This window comes from Cygnus atratus, chromosome 13 (assembly GCF_013377495.2).
Source record: "Cygnus atratus isolate AKBS03 ecotype Queensland, Australia chromosome 13, CAtr_DNAZoo_HiC_assembly, whole genome shotgun sequence".
In the NCBI taxonomy this organism is placed as follows: Eukaryota; Metazoa; Chordata; class Aves; order Anseriformes; family Anatidae; genus Cygnus; species Cygnus atratus.
This window is the reverse complement of record NC_066374.1, coordinates 1,145,296-1,165,048: the sequence shown is the minus strand read 5'-3', so window position 1 is coordinate 1,165,048 and position 19,753 is coordinate 1,145,296. Positions and strand designations below refer to the sequence as shown.

The 19,753-nt window shown below is 39.2% G+C and overlaps 1 protein-coding gene across 1 annotated transcript in view; it reads left to right on the top strand.

The window, feature by feature from the left end:
- The window catches only part of TENM1 (teneurin transmembrane protein 1), a 325,742-nt gene that overhangs the window by 195,172 nt on the left and 110,817 nt on the right, over positions 1-19,753 (top strand). The window contains exons 9-14 of the mRNA XM_035541547.1: positions 411-563; positions 5,814-6,013; positions 7,453-7,663; positions 11,158-11,259; positions 12,393-12,587; positions 15,911-16,111. Coding sequence (XP_035397440.1) covers positions 411-563; positions 5,814-6,013; positions 7,453-7,663; positions 11,158-11,259; positions 12,393-12,587; positions 15,911-16,111 — 1,062 coding nt within the window. The remainder of the gene's footprint in view (positions 1-410; positions 564-5,813; positions 6,014-7,452; positions 7,664-11,157; positions 11,260-12,392; positions 12,588-15,910; positions 16,112-19,753) is intronic.

Here is a 19,753-nt window from a genome sequence, read left to right as displayed (position 1 = left end):
ACTGGGTTAGAAAGGTGGAAGTTTTACATGGTGGCTGTGCTTTAATCCAACAAACTCTGAGCTCCGTGACAGCTGAAAATTGAGGGAGGTTGATGCAGCGTAAGAGTCTGTCACACAATATTTAAGGCAGTCAACTGTTACCCTTTTAATTGCAAGTATTTCCATTAATTGCTGTAGAAATTCATCACCATGACCTGGCTGAGCTCCAAAAGCAAGTGTGGAAACTAATTAAACATTGAGTTTTAAGGTAAAATAGTAAATTGCTCATTAGAATGCTTGAAATTCTGATTTATTGCTAACAGAACTAAATAATACTTGACTTTGCAGAAACTGGGTCGTAGCATTTTTTCTTAGTGTAACTGAAGGTGCTGTAGCTTAGACATCAATTAATTGGTCTTCATTTTTTGCAGCAGTACACTTGTTTGGTCTAACCTGGCAACTACAGCCTGTTGAAGGGCAGCTGTACGAAAATGGAGTTAGCAAAGGAAACAGAGGAACAGAATCCGTGGATACTACTTACTCGCCGATTGGAGGAAAAGTTTCTGATAAAACAGAAAAAAAAGGTATGTGTGAAGATGCAGACAGACAAAGCAGGAATATTTAAACATTTCTACAGATCAGATTCTGTATTTGCTAAAGTTTGGCAGTATTTTGAATTCAAGATCTATTTTCTCTAGAAAAAAAAATGAAAATAGGTATTAAAATCCCATATCCAGATCGTGTCGTTTAGCAGAAGTCTCACTGAAATGAGCAACCGGCCCAAGCCATTGAAGAGGTAATGTTCAATAGCAAAATAACTGCCTTTCCTTTGTGAGAGAAGAGAGATCAGAGAGCTTGCCTCTTGTCTTAAGACAGGAGAGATGAGAGCATATTTGCCATGTCCCCTGGTTGTGCTAAGGGCTCGTTGCTGTGCCTGTGTCTTGCAGACCAGAGTCACTCTTAGCAAAGTGAAAATCTTTGTGCTGACAGGTCAGAATATGCAGAAGGGCAGAAATCCTAATGCTTTTAAAGACATCCAGTTCTTGAAGACGTAAGATAAAATACAGCATCCTGTCACATCCTGCCATAACCAGTCGTACTGAATCAGCTTGCAGGAACCACCTGGGGTTTCAGAAAACGTCTGAGCCAGTCCGGCAGTGGGGGACAGCCCACAGCACCTCTCCCTGTGGCCCCGTGCCTGCTTCAGGAATTGTCTCAGGAGTGAGCAAAGCACCTCAGCTTACTGGTGGCAGGAAATGGCTTTGGTGAAATGGTGAATAGTTTTCTGCTGTCTTAGTTGATGAACCAGCTGTTCTGAAGGGGCAGAGACATGCCAGAGCTGGCAAAGGAAAGGAGTGGTACAGCCAGCAGCATGAAACAGAGCAGGGCTGCTGAGAGGACTCACAATTCCTTTCTCTCAAGTCCCATTGTTCAATGCTGTTAGCTCACCTACCCCAATACTAGCTAGAAGACCTAACACCTATTTCCCGTTGACCACCACATAACACCACAACGATGATTTTTGACCCTAAAAAGCAGATAGCCATCCCATTTCTTTTTATGGTACACAGAAAAAGTGGATAAATCAAATGGATTAGATCAGAGAAAAGTGAATGGGAATAGAACGTGAACTCTACTCTTTCAGCTATTAGGAGGAAGGTAAAATTTTACTGAGTTCTGCAATGATGGGAGATTTCCAGAGTTTTCAACTTTTGTAGCAGAGCAGTGATGATTCTGTGTCTGCCAGGTAAGATCTATGACTCTAAATATGAGACAAGGTGGGACGTGGTTGTACCAGTCCCTCCAGAAGGAAAATTGCATCTCAGTCAATAGTCTTACAAATCAATGTGGCACAGCTGGATAGAGATTGTATTAGATAAATGAGCAACAGAAATATATGTGAGGAGGCAATGATATTGTTATCCATTATTTCTTCTCTTAGAATGGATTGATAGTGAATTACAGTAAATGTTTTACACACTTTTGTATTTCTGTCCTGGTACACCGTGGAAAATGTCTAAACTATCAAGTAGTTCTTCTAAACTGCATTAAATCATTTTGTCAATATATTACAGATTTAATAAAAGCTCATCCAAAGCATTTGGCTTCCAAAGGAGGAAGTACAGGAAAAACATCAAAACATGATCCTAAAACTTAGATTTTCGAGAACAGAGAAGAGCATATGTGAGTCAATAGAGAACTCAATGTAGCAGGTAAAAACCTCCACCACCACCACCACCAACAGAAAAAAACAGTTCCCTCACCCCAAGCAATCCTAATGTCATGCATAGCCACAGGATTCCCCCAAAGCGCTAAAGCAAGGAGAGCTGTGACACCAGAGCTCCTTCACTGAGGGCTTATCCAGCAGTTTCAGAGATCAGTCTTGAATATAGCTAGCCTGTTGTCTGACTTGTCATTTTCCACCTTCTGGGGTATGCTAATCCAGGGTATGCTAATAAGAATTATACACTTGAGAAAACACAAGAAAAGCAATGTGGACTTAGGATCAGGCATTGGTATGTGCATTGTCTGGATCTGACTAACTTCTGATGTCTCTCTCCCTCCCTCCCTTGTTTCCTTGCTTCCTTCCCATCCCTTTTAATATACATAAGTCATTTTTCCCCCCGTTTGTACCAAATATTCCATGTTAATGTGCTGGGAAGGAGGACTTGGAAATGGCACTTCAGCAGCGTACCATGGAAAGTTGATACTTCGCCTGTAAACTTGAAGCTTCTAATGTGATTTCACAGGGATAAATAAGTACTGTCAGATATTGTGACCTCCCATTTTCCCAACTCTATGCAGCAGCACAAGATGCTTTCCCAGACTTTGAAAGCATGTATTTTAACTAATCTTTTAATGGAAATCAAGTTTATAAACGAGCAAGTCAGATTTCTTTAAGTCATTTTATGACACAGTGACCCATGGCTATGAGTTAACATTTTAATATGTAGCAATGTGATTAAAAACTCAGACGTCCTATTGATGCTGGTATTTACCAGGGGAGTACAAGGAGATTGATTGTTTCAGGATCAGTAATAATCAGCATATGGGTACTTCCTTGTGAGGATAATTGGCACCATGCTGTTCAGAGTTTTACTTTCTTGAAGCCAAAAGAAACCTGTGATTAGGAATCTATCTTCTGTTTTAGAACCACAGAGAAAATGTGCTTAGAAAGAATGGGGAGAAATTAATACCAGTTGGTAAGACTGGGAGCTGTAGTAGGAATTGAATGTAGGTAATTAAATGAGACTTTGTCATAGGAAAAATGTTGTTATAGGAAAAAGGTTTTTAGAGCAAGTACAGAAATTGTATTGCAACACTGTAATTTTAAAAGCTTATCTAAGACTTTTCCAAGAAAGAGTAAGAAAGTATATGAGATAGTCTGTGAATAGCATATCCTCAGATGACTTACCTGTATGGCCAAATACCTGCTTCATTCAATTAAGCAAAGAAACAGAGCTAAATTATTTTTTTCTATAAAGGAGTCACAATGGCTCACTGAATATGAAAGCATGCACTTCAGACACAGTGCTTACAGTCAGCTTTTCATGCTGTATGGTTACCTGAAAAAAATAGTATTTGAAAGGTAGGGGTGCTGCGAGTATTACTTTCAGTAGGTGGTAGATAATACGTGTTTTTTCATGTCAACATTGTGAACAGCAGCATGCACTTCTTTCAGATATAATGAGATAATAGGAAATCTTAAGTATATGTATGTTTTTTTAAGATTACATAAAATTATTACTAAGACAAAATTTTCATCCCTATGTGGAAAAACTTCTCAGAGATACGTTGTATTGAGCCTAGCAACAGTAACGTGCTATTCAGCATAATCTGATAACATCAATTAGTGAAAATACTTCCTCAAAGGATGCGTATGCCCCGACTAAAGTCCTGATGCTTTTTCTTTTCAAATAAGAACAAGGCCTTCTCACTTCAACAAACTCAAAAGCAGTTAGTGCATTTTAAAGGACCTTGAACGCAGACCAATAATGCCATTAACTTCCAAAATGATACCGTATCCTTGACTTTTTACTTAGTGCTCTACCATCATGTAATTGAATCACATTAATTACCATGTGTCAATATCACCAAAAAGTTCCTTAGTGTTTTACTTAACCCGGGGTAATTGCTTGCAAAGAATCATTAAGATTTAATATCTCTGGAGTACTGGAAATAGGGGAAAAGGTTTTTAAATTTACATCAGCCAACGGGATCTGATGCGTGGCATGGGGTGGGAGGGATCCACTTTCTTTGCCCAACTACATTAGAAGTTTAAATTTCTACTCAAAACTCCACATGGAAGACTTGATTCACAAAGAAAATCGGACAAAAGTAGTCTCACCTTGAACATTGCTAAAGCAGGGATTTGGAGATAGTTTATGTGCTAAGGTTCAAGGTGTTTTTTTAGAGTTTAAGAAAACAAGTTGTGTGATCTAAAAACGTATGCTTTTATGTGGTAAGGTGTTAAAAGTCAGCTCCTGGTTCTTGCTGTAGCTTTGTTTCTGGTGACACAAAGCAGCTGTAAAGCTGGAAGATCCAGTACCCTGAGAATTGCTCCTGCCTCGTAAACGAAATCTCTATTCATTAAGAATGCTAAGTACTCCCTACACTAGTTAAAGCCAATGAAGGATCCCACTGAGGATCTCTGTTATTAATATGTTTAGGAAAAATCTGGCCCTAGCTTTGCTACTGGTGTTTTCATTTCCAAAGGCAATTTATAAAATTTCCTGGGCATTATGTTGCATTGGATATTTTTATGCATTATTGTGAAAGGTGAGGCTCCAGTCACTTTGATTGCTCCTCTTTATCCTTCACCACAATATTGGAATGAAATGACACATAAATGGCTATGGCTGCTGAATTCAGTCTTCTTCTCTTGGTTCCTCCTCCTTTGTAGCATGCTCTCATTCTTTTTTCTAGTTGAGAGAAAGTTTGCAAATGGGCTTGAGGGTTTTGCAGAACTTAGGGTGGAATTACGACAGACGTTAGCAGGATTGGGTCTGTGGCTTGCAGCATGTCAGGATGCTGATCACAGGCAGGCATTAAAATAGATAAAGATGGTGATACATGCCAGCAAAGCAAGCCAGCTCTGATTTAGTTTGGCAATGGCTTCTTTACACATTCCATTTCCCTTTCTATTTCAGCTTTCTCATAGCCGTGGTTGAAGTTATATGCTGTAGATGTCAGCAGATGTATTGTTAGGCACTACAAAACGATGCCCGTTTTCTCTTTAGGTTGCCTCTCCCTATCCTTATGCCCCTGTTAGGCTTTTATGGAGAAAGTCCAAGCAAAAACAGATGTTCTTTATTTCTCTAGGACTAGATTTTCATTGCCACAATATGATTGTTGGGAATGGTGATTAATAGAAATTCAGGCATGGACACGGGCTTTGACCCGTTGGTTGGATGGATTTTTTGTCTTCACCGGTGTCCATTTGTGTAGCTTATGCAATGCCTGCTCGGCGGTGGCCGGGGACCCGTGCCAGAGGAAGCTGTCCCGCTGTGCATTCTCTGCACTCGCAGTCGAATGGGGTTTGTTTTAACAGCTGATAGGTGTAGATGTAAAGTCTGTGGTTTCCACAGCAGCACCAATACCTTTTTGCAGTCAGTAAAGCATTCCAAGATTTCCAGGGGGAAAAAAAGCTCTGTGACGCCTATTTTGGTAAATATTGCACATAGTTTATTTATATTTTTCAATTAGTTGAATAAAAAAATACAATGATTTCAGTGAAATGTCCTCAGTTTAGAGGTTATTTATTATACATGACCCGGTATCTTCGCCAACTGGGATTATGCATCTTATTGTTTCCTTTGTTTCTGGAAAATCAGTGTTTCAGAAGGGACGGGCCATAGACACAGGAGAAGTTGAGATCGGAGCACAAGTTATGCAAACGATCCCGCCCGGTTTATTCTGGCGCTTTCAGATCACCATACATCACCCCATGTACCTGAAATTCAACATTTCACTGGCGAAGGATTCTCTGCTGGGAATTTATGGCAGAAGAAACATTCCACCTACTCACACTCAGGTAATTAGTAATAATGCTAATTGCATCATGCTTTACAGTTTCAAACAGCAGTGGATGCTAATGTTCACAACACACTTTTAAAGCAGGGAGGAAGGAAGGAACTGGCTGTAACCACAGAAGGCAGTCTGTTTATCCCGTTCTTATACTGAGGTCTAGCTACACCCCCAAACCATGCCCTCCCCAGTGGAGGGGCAGTGTCGTACCAGCAAGATCAGCCATTCTGCCCACTGCCACGTGGCTGTGGGAGGCAGGACAACTGCACGCTGTCCTTTGGGGGGCAGTGGGGTGAAATACTAGATAATTTGAAAATGCTTTAGTCTTTCTAGGACTTCATCAAAACAAACAGATTACAGACTACAGTCAGTATAAAGAGATAATAGAAAAAAAACCTGTTAGTTTCTGATACAAAGATTATTTCAGAGCATTTACTGCTGGGGATATTGCAGGAGAAAACCTAGCTAGGCGTTAAGAATATGCAGTATTGCTGGTCACATTCAACCTTTCTTTTTTTTTTTTTTTTGCTTGCTGTGGTTGGCATATGAAGCTATCATTTCAATGGATTGAAATGCTGTCTTATAGCAGGATTACAACATATGTGATAAACTTGTATACAGAATCATGGAAAGATTGTTTAGAAGGGACCTGTGGAGGTCATCTAGTCTAATCTCAACAATGATTTACTAGAGGTTTGATCTTAGAAATAGGCGATTCTAGCTGTCGTTGGCTTTGATTGGGTATTCAGTCAAGCTGAACTTGAACTTTACTGAAAATCAGTCTGGAGAATGCCTGGGAAAAAAAAAAAGAGAGAAATATATACATTTCTTAAACAGAAATTTTAGAAAGGTTTACGTCTTCTCTGATGCTTTCAAGTTAACTGTTCTTAAAGTTGTTGGCATCGACTTGATTAAGTCTTACTTGTTTCCATGTCACAAAGTAGTCACTTAATCGCATTAATAAAATTAAATATAAATAAAAAGTGTAAGTAGGTTTTGATATGTGACAGTGATACTAAGGAACAAACACTGAAAATGCTGGTATGAAACAATAGCTTATTTAATCTGTTTTTGGCATTTGAGATGAATCACTGCATAAAGCAAGGCACTACAGCTTGGGAATTTTGGAATTATTCCCATTAAAGAGATATAATGTCGAAGTACACCTGCTGCATGTAGTGAAGCAAGCCTGAATTTAACCTGCCATAGCAAAAAGCAAGTTTTGATGCCAGATTTCTGACCTACCATAATTCTTTCTATATGGAATAAGGAACTGAAGCTACATGGACCAGGTTATATGCAACTGCTATCCATGTTGATGCATTCTTAGTCAGACAGGCAATTCCTCTCAAGATTTCAGCTGCTTTTTGCTGTTTGAATGAGACGTGCAGTGTAGATTCCATAAAAATTTACTAGGTGGTTAATTGTTGCTCATTATTATTTCAGTTTGATTTTGTAAAATTGATGGATGGAAAGCAGTTAATTAAACAGGAACCAAAAAACTCAGAGGAGCCACAGCAAGCTCCCAGGAATCTGATCTTAACTTCACTGCAAGAGACAGGCTTCATCGAGTACATGGATCAAGGAGCTTGGCATATGGCATTTTACAACGATGGAAAGAAAATGGAGCAAGTGTTTGTACTAACCACAGCGATTGGTAAGAACAATTACAGTAAAACTGTTATTCTGATTACTGCATTGGAAAGCTGCATTTGGAAAGATACCGATGTTGATTACAGTGTCTCTTAAATATTCTCTTAAATATGTTTTATTTCAGTTTAGTTTAATTAACCTCAGTGGAGTAACTTCATGTTTATGCCAATATTAGGCAAATAGCAACATTCATATATTAAAGATGGGTGTTAGCAAATTAATTAAGTGTGAAGTTGTCATGTGTTTTAAAATCTTTATGTGATAGTTTAAATGCCTGAGTAATTTCTGGTATTATTTCGCTCAAAGCAAAAGAGAATATGTCTGCCCTCTCTATTTACACAGGAACCATAAATCCTACAAAAATTATCCATGCTTTTGGTCCATATTTCAGTATTTTAATCAGTTAGAAAATCTAAAAGGCTGCTTTTGTGGGTTTGGTTGTTGTTGTTTGATGGGTATTTGCTGTTGTTTTATACACTTGTTCAACTGCACCATTCTGTTTGGAACTCAGAAGGCAAATACAGGGGACGCTGCCCTGGTGGGATATCAATTCCCTGTTGCCTCGTTAATAAATGAAGGTGGACAAATGTTTGCAACTCTAGGTGTTGTTACGGAGAAGTGCTCACACATAGGGTTTGTTTGGAATTTCATTTCAGGTGAAGTGTTGTATTTATGACAGTCTTGGTTTGCTGCAAGACTTTAACCACTTTGCCCTTTAGTTAACCTGTTCTGCCATATGTTTAGCAAGATGTCTTTACTAGTAATGGACATGCCATCTGTTCTTGAGAACAATTGAATGCTATTTTTACTTGATGGTAAAAACACCTTGCGGAGCAGGACAGTGATTCAAATACCAACATTGGTGCAGGATTTGCAGGAAAAATATTTTAAAATGAGGTAGAATTGCAATTAGAATATTTTGTTTAAAAGTTCGTATTTGCTTTGTGTAGAAAAGTAAATCTTTTACAAGTGGGAGAAATACCATTATTCAACGTCATGTGAGAAAATAATATTCAAGCAATTTATGGAGCATCTTCACAGATGCTCTATGAGGAGCATAAAATCTGGCCAAACTCCAGTCCAGATCAGAATCCAAAGATCTGCCCCCTTGTTTATTTCTACTGTAACAGCAGATTTTTTTTCTACTGTAGCGGTATTTATACAAGGGAGTATAAACAGTATTTCATCATTAAGTAGCACACCATCTTAAAAAAAAATATATATATAAATGCAATTGAATGTTTCAGTTAGGTTCCTGTTAAATTTGGTGAAGAAGAAGGTGTTTATCCCTTCTCCGGCCAATAAGCAGAACAAGCTGGGTCTTATGGAGGGAAGCAGTGAGGGCCACAGGGCAGGCAGGAATCCTTACGTTTAATCTGAGAAATGTCCATGAGAAGACATATTGAGCAAAAAGAGGTTTCATACTGCAACAATCTACTGCTGGTGGATTTGAAAATACTGCTAGCTATTGTGTTTTCATGGCCTGTATATTTTCTTATACTTTTCTTTGCACACTGGTTCTTGTTTTTATCGGGGGGGGGGCTACAAAAATTTAAAAACAAAAACAAAAACTGATCATTTTCTGATCCTTGAGCAATGCTCCTTACCCCAGACTTTGGGGAGTGTCTAGGGCTGGAGTCGTATTTTATTTCCCTGCTGACAAAGGAATCAACCAGGAACACAGACTGAAGTAGTCAGCATATAGCAAAAGATTGCATGCGTCTCTGCTGTATGTCGGTGTGGGCTGTGTGATGAGCACCTCATGAGCACCTCTTAGGTAGTCTGTTCAGTTTCTGGATGTCAGTGGCATACTAGTTTGATTTTGCTGACCTGTTAACTAAACCTCTGATCACGCTTTCCCTGATGGGGGGTTATTTGCCTGCAAAATCTAACGTGTCTAGGGTATTTTCTAGTATGTCTAGAGCCTGAATAAAGGCTGGCCCAAACTGGACATTGCATCTGGGGGAATTGTTCAAACCATTAATTCTCCATTTCAAGTCAGTGTAGGGATCATTTATCATGTGATTCTAGAAAACTGAGAAGACAGGCAAGTGTACACATAGAACAAGAGAAGAGCTGATAATGAACAGTAATATGTAAAAGTTAATAATGAGCAGCATATCTGTGAAAAAACTTACTTCTGGGAAAAAAATAAAAAAAAAAGATTATTTGACCTTGAAACAAACATCCATGTCTAGGTTGTAAATATCTGATGAACAGATACATATCAAATGCCTGTTCTTCGGTATAAACTGATAGTCTGACAGGAAATGAATGTTTTTAATTATCAGTAGAGGTTTTCAAGAGGAACCAGTCCTTATCTGTCCAAGTGCCCATAAATAAGTTTAAAATAAACTTACTTCGGTTATTCATATTAGTTGTAGGATAAGCTTATAACCCATCCTTTGAAAAGTTTGAGTTTAAAAGTATATCAGATTTGATTAGATTAAATAGTCCAGTGGTATGCACTTCCCTGAGAAAAGTTTTGCCTCCCAAATCACTTGCCATGGACAAGGACCTGGGTTTTCTTTTTTTCCCCAAAATTTTTATTTTGTGGAAAATGAGCTGTTTCCCATCTTCTGATAGGCAAAGGTACTTGTACATGCCTATTTGTGTTTATGCCCATAAAATAGGCTGCTCGATTCCCACTGCTCTTCAGCCCTGCTCCCACCCTGCAAAGAACCTGCTGGTGCTGTGGCATCTTCAGTCCAAGTGCTGCCATGGCATTGACCTACTCTGCATGGGAGCATCCTAGCATTGAATTTACTTCACATTTTTTACATGAAATCCATCTAAATCAGTGAATCCACTGAATTCCTGTAGGAATTATGCATGTAGATTTAGAACAGCTAACAAATGTACAGACATGAGCCGGCCCCACAACATGTAAGGTTAAGTGGTTTGCTATCCAAAGCTGTACGATGAAACATGCAGAAGTTGAAGATCAGAATCGAAGATGTTCTTTTTTTCTTCAAATCTTGTTCTTAGGCCATTATTGCATTGAGTTTCATCACTTTATGAAAGACTTTTTTTCATCTTATTTTACAGAAGTGGAAATCCTACCCTCCCCCAAAGAATTCAATTCACATGGTTCAAACAAATACCATGGAAGACAATTTGCTCTATAAATAGGTTTCCAACAAATTGCTTCAACAATAAAAGAAAGTGTTTAAGGTGGACATTTCTCAGCAAATACTTTGGTTCTTGCAGTGCTTTTAATGGTGGTAAATTTTGCATGAACACTTACTTTAAAAGCTTTCTGGTGTAGTATAAATGATGCACTTGTTATCTCAAAGCTGTCAAGACAAAATCTAATATTTGTAAGCTGCTTGAACAGGAATTTTGTTTTATTCTCCCTATGAATGGAAATGGGCCTTTTTCTGCTTCCGCATCTATTTGTATGTTGAGGTTTGTCCTGCAGAGCGGGGTGAAGATGCCATTCATTTCAAATTCAACCAATTTGTGTTTTTCTTTGTGCACAACTCTCTGAATAAATAGAAGTTTTGGATGACTGCTCTACTAATTGCAATGGGAATGGAGAATGCATCTCAGGGCACTGCCACTGTTTCCCAGGATTCCTTGGTCCCGATTGTGCAAAAGGTAATCTCATAACAGCCAGCCTAATGTACAGGACAGGGTTCGTGATTATAGTGTGTGACTGCTGGGCTTACAAAGATTCGAAGTGATTAAAGGAGATTAAATTCCTTTTTCCAGACAGATGGCAAATACAGTACAAGTGCAGGCATAAAAAGTTTTTTTTATGCTGTACTTAGTTAAGATGCCTCAACTACTTCTCTCTCCCTGACTTTCAGTCAAGAGATTTCTCCATCCCTCTTTGCACCCATTCTGTGATTTTAAAATATTTTTTTAATAAGTGTCAGTTGAGTGTAGTGTTTACAGTTATTTAAAATTGACAATCTGTTTCACTTCAGAATACATCACATCTCAGTAAATGTCAGTAAAATGTGATTTAAATTGAAAAGGTTTAGAAAAGAAAACTAAAGCAACTTAGAGACTAGCAAAAACTAGAGAAACTAGAGACTAGATTTTTTTTTTTTTCCTAGAGAAAGCTAGAGTTTTTCTAATGAAAACTAGTGTTTTTTCTAGAGAAAACTAGAGTTTTCCAGCATTTGGGGCAAAATCATGCTAAAAAGATTATAAGCAAGCTTATTTTTATTAGTATTATCCATCATCCACTGAATATTATATATGGAGGTTCTCATTCTTTTCTGGTGTTTCCTCAGATTTTGGATTGTCTATATTTTAAGATCGATTAGCTCAGAAATTGGTACTGGATTGTAAAACTAACCTTCTGCATCACTGGGTTAGATCAGTAATGGCTAAAACTTCAGTAGTGATAGGTCTGCTTAGAAAAAGAAAAGGGCAGTATCTTGCTTCAGGTTACAAAGAACAAATATTAATGTTACAGAAAATGATAAGCAGGCATCACTCTGCAAACTCTCCCAAGGCCCATCAAGGAGAGGAATTTTTGTCTTCCAAGATGTCCCATTTCAGGTCAAAATTAAGGTATGTTAATAAAGCAGGCTGAGGACACTAGGATGCCTGTATTACTGTTGTGCTATCTAGTTCAAAGACTTCAGCCTGTCACAACCTTCAAGTGAAGGATTGGGAGGGCTGGAGTGGAAAAGTGATTTTACAGAATGATAAATGCAATAAATGTTAATCTATATAAGTATGTAAGTACATTAAAAAGGTCAATCTACCTTCTTCAGATTCCTGTCCAGTGCTCTGCAGTGGAAATGGAGAATATGAGAAAGGTCACTGTGTGTGTCGAAATGGGTGGAAAGGACCAGAGTGTGATGTTCCCGAAGAACAGTGTATTGATCCAACCTGCTTTGGCCATGGCACCTGTATCACGGGAGTCTGCATCTGTGTGCCTGGATACAAAGGAGAGATCTGTGAGGAAGGTTTGTGACGTTTCCCTCTTTATGGTTGGGGGGGGTTGATTTTAGCCTTTAATCTCCTAACCTTTTTTAAGGTAGTTAAGAGCTCACATGGATGTGAGAAACTTACCGTGAAGCAATACTGCTTTTCAAGCACCTTTAAAGCCTCATGGAAAGGAATGTTAAGATAGAAAATATTCAAAGATAAGGGCGTTCAGATCTCAGTGACAGTCAGTGGGAGTTGATCACATAATTTCCAAGATTCACATTTTTATTCTAAAAGATTAGAAGTATTTAACATTGGCTAATAAGAATATCTAGTAATATCAGTAGGGCAGTCCTTTGAAATGCTGAGTTTCTTGTGCAGTCCAGGAGGCTTTCAGTTTCCTCCCTCCACTGAATCTCAATGGCAAGAACCAGGAGGAATTTTTTGCCTTTCAGCACACAGTGGCTTCTCAGTCCTCCAAGGAAAAATTTATCAGCATGCAAGGATTCCCTGTCTGGGGGCAAGTTGTGAGACCATCCTGATTCTTCTCTGCTTTTCATCTCTCAGACCCCAGACACGTTTTTCAGGAGGGGTGGCTGACATCACCAGATTCATGGTGCCAGAAACCTCAGTCATTTAAGTGTGCACCGTCAAAGACTCTTTCACTTGGCCAAAAGCTAAGGGTGAGACAGTCAGAAGATCATCTAAACAAAATAAGATCTAGGATTTCTCTGAAGTAATTAGCAGACCGTAATCATCTCTTCCGTAATCATCTCTTCCCTTTCTTCATTCTGTTGCATCTTAGATTTTTCTGCGAAGAATGTACAGAGTATATGAAGCCACGAGAGCAGCAAACAGTTTCAATTTAGCAGAGCATGCTGTGTAATTCTGTTGTCATATGTCATTTTTACTGTGAGCCTATATTCAGGGTACTAAACCAGTGTCCTTTAAAGCTTGGCTAATAAAAAGTGGGAAATTACGAGAACAAGTAATTGTACTTCAGCTGCTTATAGTACCGATGTGTCTCTGCCCTCATCTACAGAAAGAAACAGTTGTTATTTGGCTGCTAGCATTTCTGAGGTAGCTCATCAGCTACGGCTTTCTTCCCCTGTGCATAGCCTCGGAAAGCAGAGCGGTTCTTCATGCTTGCCCTGATTTGATGATTTTTCAGTAGTCCCCTTAGCCTGAAGCTAGTGCCAGCATACTTTGTGCTTCGTGGTATATAGATTTTAGGTAATTCTGAGTAGCACACAAAGGAAGCTCTTATGTGGCCTGAATTCTCTAATCAGAAAAATGCCCAGGATGGATTTGATGGATTTGACATACCTGATATGTTTTTTAAAGGGAGGATCAAGAGAATGTTTCTTATATTCTCAGCTGTTGGTAGTTTCAGAAATGGACAAAACCAAGAAAACCCAAATGAGAAAAAGCAAGTAATACACAGATTTACTCACTGAGGCCATGATACTGAACAAGCCTGGAGCTGGTGAGAAGCTGACTGCCATTTACAGTTACTTTGCTTGTTGGGATAATGTGGTCCTGCAAAATGGTTGAAAAAATAATTGAGATAAATGTACTCAGACAGCTATTGAAGCTAAGAGCATGAAAACATTGTTTTTTAAAAAAGTAGTATTTAAACTTTAAAAATAGAAGTGGAATCATGTAGAAATAGGGTGAATGAAACAAACCTGTACAGAGGATTTTTATTGTAATAGTGTGTGCAATGACACGAATGCTTAGTTTACTGTATTGTGCAATGTAACTTGTACACTACTGGAAGTAATTCTGTCAGGGATTGGAATTACATTATTGTGTGTAAATATAAGTTTAATATTATAGCCATATTGTTAACACAGCAGACAGTAACAGATGCACTATCCAGGGAACACCAGTAGCTATAGGTATTCGCTGCTATGGGCATCCTTTGAATTCATCCTGTCAGATTATCATTAGTAAAAGAAGTAATGCTTTTTAACCTGTTTGTAGAGTCACTCAGTTTTCAAAGATCGCCAAAATCAAGAGCTGTCTTTCAGGATAAGAGGAAATTGCCAAGTATTTTTGTCCTGTGCTTAGCAAGATAATACTTTGTCCAGAAACACTGATTCCTCTTTTTCAGAATTACATAGTGCTGTGCACAAGCCTGGAAGGCTGAAAAAGATACAAAATAAATCTTGAAATAAGATCTTGAACTAGTGGCATAGCAGCTCAAAGATAAAGCATCTCTTCTTTATTCTTAGGTCAAAAGGTGCTGTAAACTGGATGCTCTTAATCTCTAAGTCTGAAGTATGTAGCCTTCTGTTACTGAAACAGAGAACATCTCTTCGTTTGTGTAACATAGAACACTTCGTTAAGTTTACACTTTAATTATTAACACAGTACTTGGGCTAATACTTAAAAAAATTCATACAAAACTTCCAAAGTGCATTTTTAACATTAGTTTGAAGCATGATCTAACACGAATAGGCTTTTGGCTAATTGTTTTGCATTCTCAAACACCCCACAAATTCCTCTCCACCTCTGCAGTCTTACTGAAGCCCCCAGAGAAGGCAGGCTGTGTTCTCCTCAAAGTCTGTCTTGTTAAAGAAATGCTGGATCTTGATGAAGGAATATACTGATTATGCAGGACTAACCATCTGATTTAAATTCTTCTACAGAGCTCCTGAATTTTTCACTAAGAATAGTTTAATCCAAATTGAGAACAAATTTAGCTCTTTGTCTGTTTGCAAATTGTTCATCAGTACGTTATGACTTTTATGAATCTGTTCGTTATCTGCAATTGCCCAGCACATACTTTTTATGAGTGTATGAGATTTCTTTACAGTGAGTATTCAGGGACTCACGATTCAGGGCTTAGTGGATGACCTTTTTTTTTTTTTTTTGTATTAGATTCCCAGCTGTAGTGAGTTTTGCAGAGAAACATGAAAGAATAAATCTTTTCCCAGATGTGAATAAAACATAGAGCACAAATACCTGAATTGAAACACAATGTACAGTTGTAGAAATTTATTAATTGCTCCAGTTCTTTCCCAGCTCTGCTACTGAAACACAAACTTCCCTGACTAAGATCGATAGACCTGTCCAGGGAATCTGCTTTTTAACAGTTAGACAATATCCAAGATAAGTAGAATCATATGATCTCCACCAGTCTATGCACTTGCTTTTTGTCTTGATTTTAGCTTATAATTTTGCAGAGATGTTAGCACAGACTATTTTTCCATGTGCATTTGTTAACATCATTTCAATTGGAGTAATTACACAAAAATCAGCAAATTAATCTGAATCCCTGGTGCTGTATGTCACTAGGAAACCCCTGTAAGGGTGCAATTTTAATGCTCTAAACTGTGTATTCACTGCTTTCCAGAGGACTGCTTGGATCCAATGTGCTCGGGCCACGGTGTCTGTGTTCAAGGGGAATGCCACTGCTCCGCGGGCTGGGGCGGTGTGAACTGCGAGACGTCACTGCCAGTCTGCCAGGAGCAGTGCTCAGGGCACGGCACCTTCCTCCTGGATGCAGGACTCTGCAGCTGTGAGCCGCAGTGGACGGGTTCAGACTGCTCAACAGGTATGCTGGAGATTTTCCTTTTTCAATAAAGCCTATTAAAAGCTTAGGCATTCTGTTTGGCTTGTGAAAGTAGTTACTATTGCTGTGCTGGTGTTAATTTGAAAAACAACACAGGGATGAAGCAGGGGTGCTATGGCATTGCACTCCCATTTCTTCGGAGGTATACCTATGGGTTTGGCAGCAACTGGTTTTCTGTTGACAAGGGTAAAATGGCTTTTTCTTTGCAACAAGAATGCCGACTGCCTGATGTGTGACAGCAAGAATGGTAGTCCTGCAAGTGTGCAAGTATCTCCGAGCTTCGATTGGAGTTAAGCAGGATTCTCTCATGAGATGTTGAGCATTTATCAGGATCATGCATTGAGGGAATCCACAACTCTGAGGGAGACTGGAAGGATATAAAAAAATCCAGTGACTCATGAGTAAGAAACCTCCGTCAAAAATATTTAAACAGGAATGGCCAACCATTCTCTCATGCTGAGATAAAAACTCTGTTCTTTCTTAGAGGACCATCAAAGTTTAATCCCACTGAATTTGATTAAGAGTTGAAATGGATTTTTTATGTGCTTTGTACGTTTACATTTTGTTTTCTTAAAATGAGTGCACTCAGGACATTTTACTCTGTAATGGAGCATATCATTACTAAAGTACGTACTACTTTTTTTCTTCTGAAGCTCACAAAATGAGAATCTCAGATGATGAGTAACGCATCCCAGTACAGAGTAGATCCGAGTGACAGATTTGCTGAATACTGTGAAATACAACTAGTGGTCCAAGTCACCAGTTTTTCTCAGAAATCATCATTCAAAGCAACACTTGTACCAGTATAAATTTCCTTTCAGATATTTAAAATCCATAATTATAATCACCTCATGACAACATTTTAAGCAACAAAATATTGACCTGCTGATAATTTTGAGTGTTTATTACAAAGACCCTGCATTCATTCCCTACTCCAAAATTAAAACCTGTAATTTCAGTCTGCAACTGTTAGATATGGTACTGCTCTAATAAGAACTGACTTTGTACTGGCTTTCAGCAGAACCTCACTTACTTGCATTTTTATCGTGTATTTTATTATTTGTTAAAAATATTCCCTAAAGGACAGTAGTACTGTAGTACTTCCATTGATGAAGCAAATAATTAGGAAAGGTGATAGCAATTTACTAGTTGTTTTTCCCTCAAAAAATATGGAAATTAATTCTGTTCTAGTATGAAGTTACTGTAGCTCAAAGAGAGCTGTTAAACTCCAACAGTTCTGTCGAGTCAGTCGCGTGGGGCAATTATATACTAAGTAAGGGAACAAAGCTAAAATAAATAACTGTGGTAAAGAAGCTTTTATCTTGTGTGCTGGGATCACAGTTCTCATGTTTGTCTTACTTTCAAAGCTGTTTTGATGAAGTCCTTGAAGAAAAGTGACTTATTTTTTCTTACCTGCATCAACCAGTGGGGAAAATACCCCTCTGCATGCCTACTGTCTTCTGCGTTATCAGAGAAGTGGGGTTTCGTGACCACCGGCAGGCATGTTGATGTCTCTCATACTATCTTGTTCATCAGTTTCCTCACACAGTTTTAGTTTATTCCTACTTTAGGCGTCCTATGGCAACTCACACAACAAGCCCTGGGGCGGGCATGTTCACGTGGGGATCACAGCCTTCTGGAGTCAGGAGCCTCTGGGGAGCACAGAGCCCCTCTGGGGGACACGCAGCCACCCCTGCACCTCCACAGGCAGCCCTAGGGACCGTGGGGTGTCAGTCCAGGAGGTGCAGAGCAGGGCAGCCTCGCATGGCCAATTCAGACAGCCATTGCCGTATGCTCTCAAGGAGCTCCAGTCATGGTGTCCACCCAGCAGAAAGTGTCCTCTGCGTCCCCTGTGCCCACAGGAGCCAATGCAGCTGCCCAGACAGACCTACTGAGGGGACAGGTGGCCATCTAGGCCTCGGGTCAGGGCGTGCCCGAGTTTTCTGTCAGTGTCTGAGGGCAGCAGTGAACACACCTGGAGAAGGTGCACCCAGGCACAAGAGCTGTTCAGCCTCGTGGCAGAGCTCCATGCAGATGCGAGTTGGTTCAGGTGTGTCAGGGAACCTGAGAAGATGAGCTGGTGGAGTTGTACTCTGCCATCCCTGGGACAGGGTGTCAGCCAGTCACGACACACAACACAGAGGGTCCCCTGCCCTCTCGCCACCAGGCAGAAGGCAGTGACTGAAGAGTTGGTGGGAAATGGAGACAGGTTTGTGCTCAGAGCAGCAGGCCTAACACCTCCCGGCCTACCTCACCTTCCCAGGTGCCCTTATACAATAGATACGTGACTGTGGACAGTCAAACAGTGACGTAGATGATGATCTATCTATGTTGGAGGCATCAAAAAAGTGTGGTCGGCCTAACCCTCACATCACAACCACTTCTGTTGAGAAAAAAAAGGTGAGTTACTGTCATCAGTGACTCTTCTGAGGGAAGCAGAGGGCCTGATATGCCGACCAGACCCACCTTGTATAGGGAATTTTGCTGCCTCCTTGGGACCCTGGTAAAAAATGTTACAAGAAAACTTCCTAGCCTGGTACTGCCCCCACATTCTTACCCATTATTGTTTTTTCATGTAGGCAGTGATGAGGCTGGGACAAGAAGTCAGAGGGTGATCAAAAGAGACTTCAGGGCAAAATAATATAGTAGGATGGAAGACTGATAGAAGATGAAGATAGATGAAGACTGATTTTAATCTCACCAGCATATCAGTATAGTCAACTTACTACTTACTGTCTGTGGGTCTTTGTTGCTTTATTTATAGACTGTCATCCAAAATCCCTTGATGTTAATGAGTCATTTCCCTTTGAGGAAAATAGGCAGTATGTTTCAGAAAGACAAAATCAAGCTTGTGAATACTGACTACTCATTGTCAGGTGGAAGAGGGAGACTGGCAAACTGAAGGAGCATCATCAACAAACGGAAGGAAAAAACTCACCCTCTGTTCTCAGATCTGTGACAGAGCTGATGCCTCTGACATCCTGTCCTGTATTCATTTCTTTGGACTCTTCAGCCAAAGTAGGCCAGTTTCTGTCCTCGTTACTCCAGGACATTTGTCATAATTCCACTGAATCCATTTATACCGCTGAAGCAACCTAATTATGATCAGGAAAAGAATACTGGCAGTTCTTAGTCACAAAAACATTCATCCTAAAATGATTATATGTAGATGGTATATATTTAGCATATCTATTTTTGGTTAAGCTCTCTAGCAAGATTGGTGGTAATTTTACAAAGGGTAAAAATGGATCAGCAGCCTCTTCCCTCAGTATCTTGCAAAGCATAAAACCTCTTTAAAACTGAAGTGCTTTGAAAAATGCAAAATGTTGTAATTGTTGTAAATTGATATGTGCAGAGTAGAGTAATTTAAAAATCATTAGAAGTGTGCATTTTTTAAAGTGAAGTGCTTCAAAAAGAAATGAAGGCATAATACAGTGTATTAATATAGTTCAAGACATCTCAAATTGATTTCAAAATTAAACATCAAAAACTGCAACTTGAAAAAATAATTAGGTAAAACCATTTCTTCGCAATCAGAAAACTCTTCAGGTTTAGGAAATTGCAAATTATGGGTGTCAGTCATTCTGATTTGCCAAGGACAAGGGTATTCACTACAAACAACTC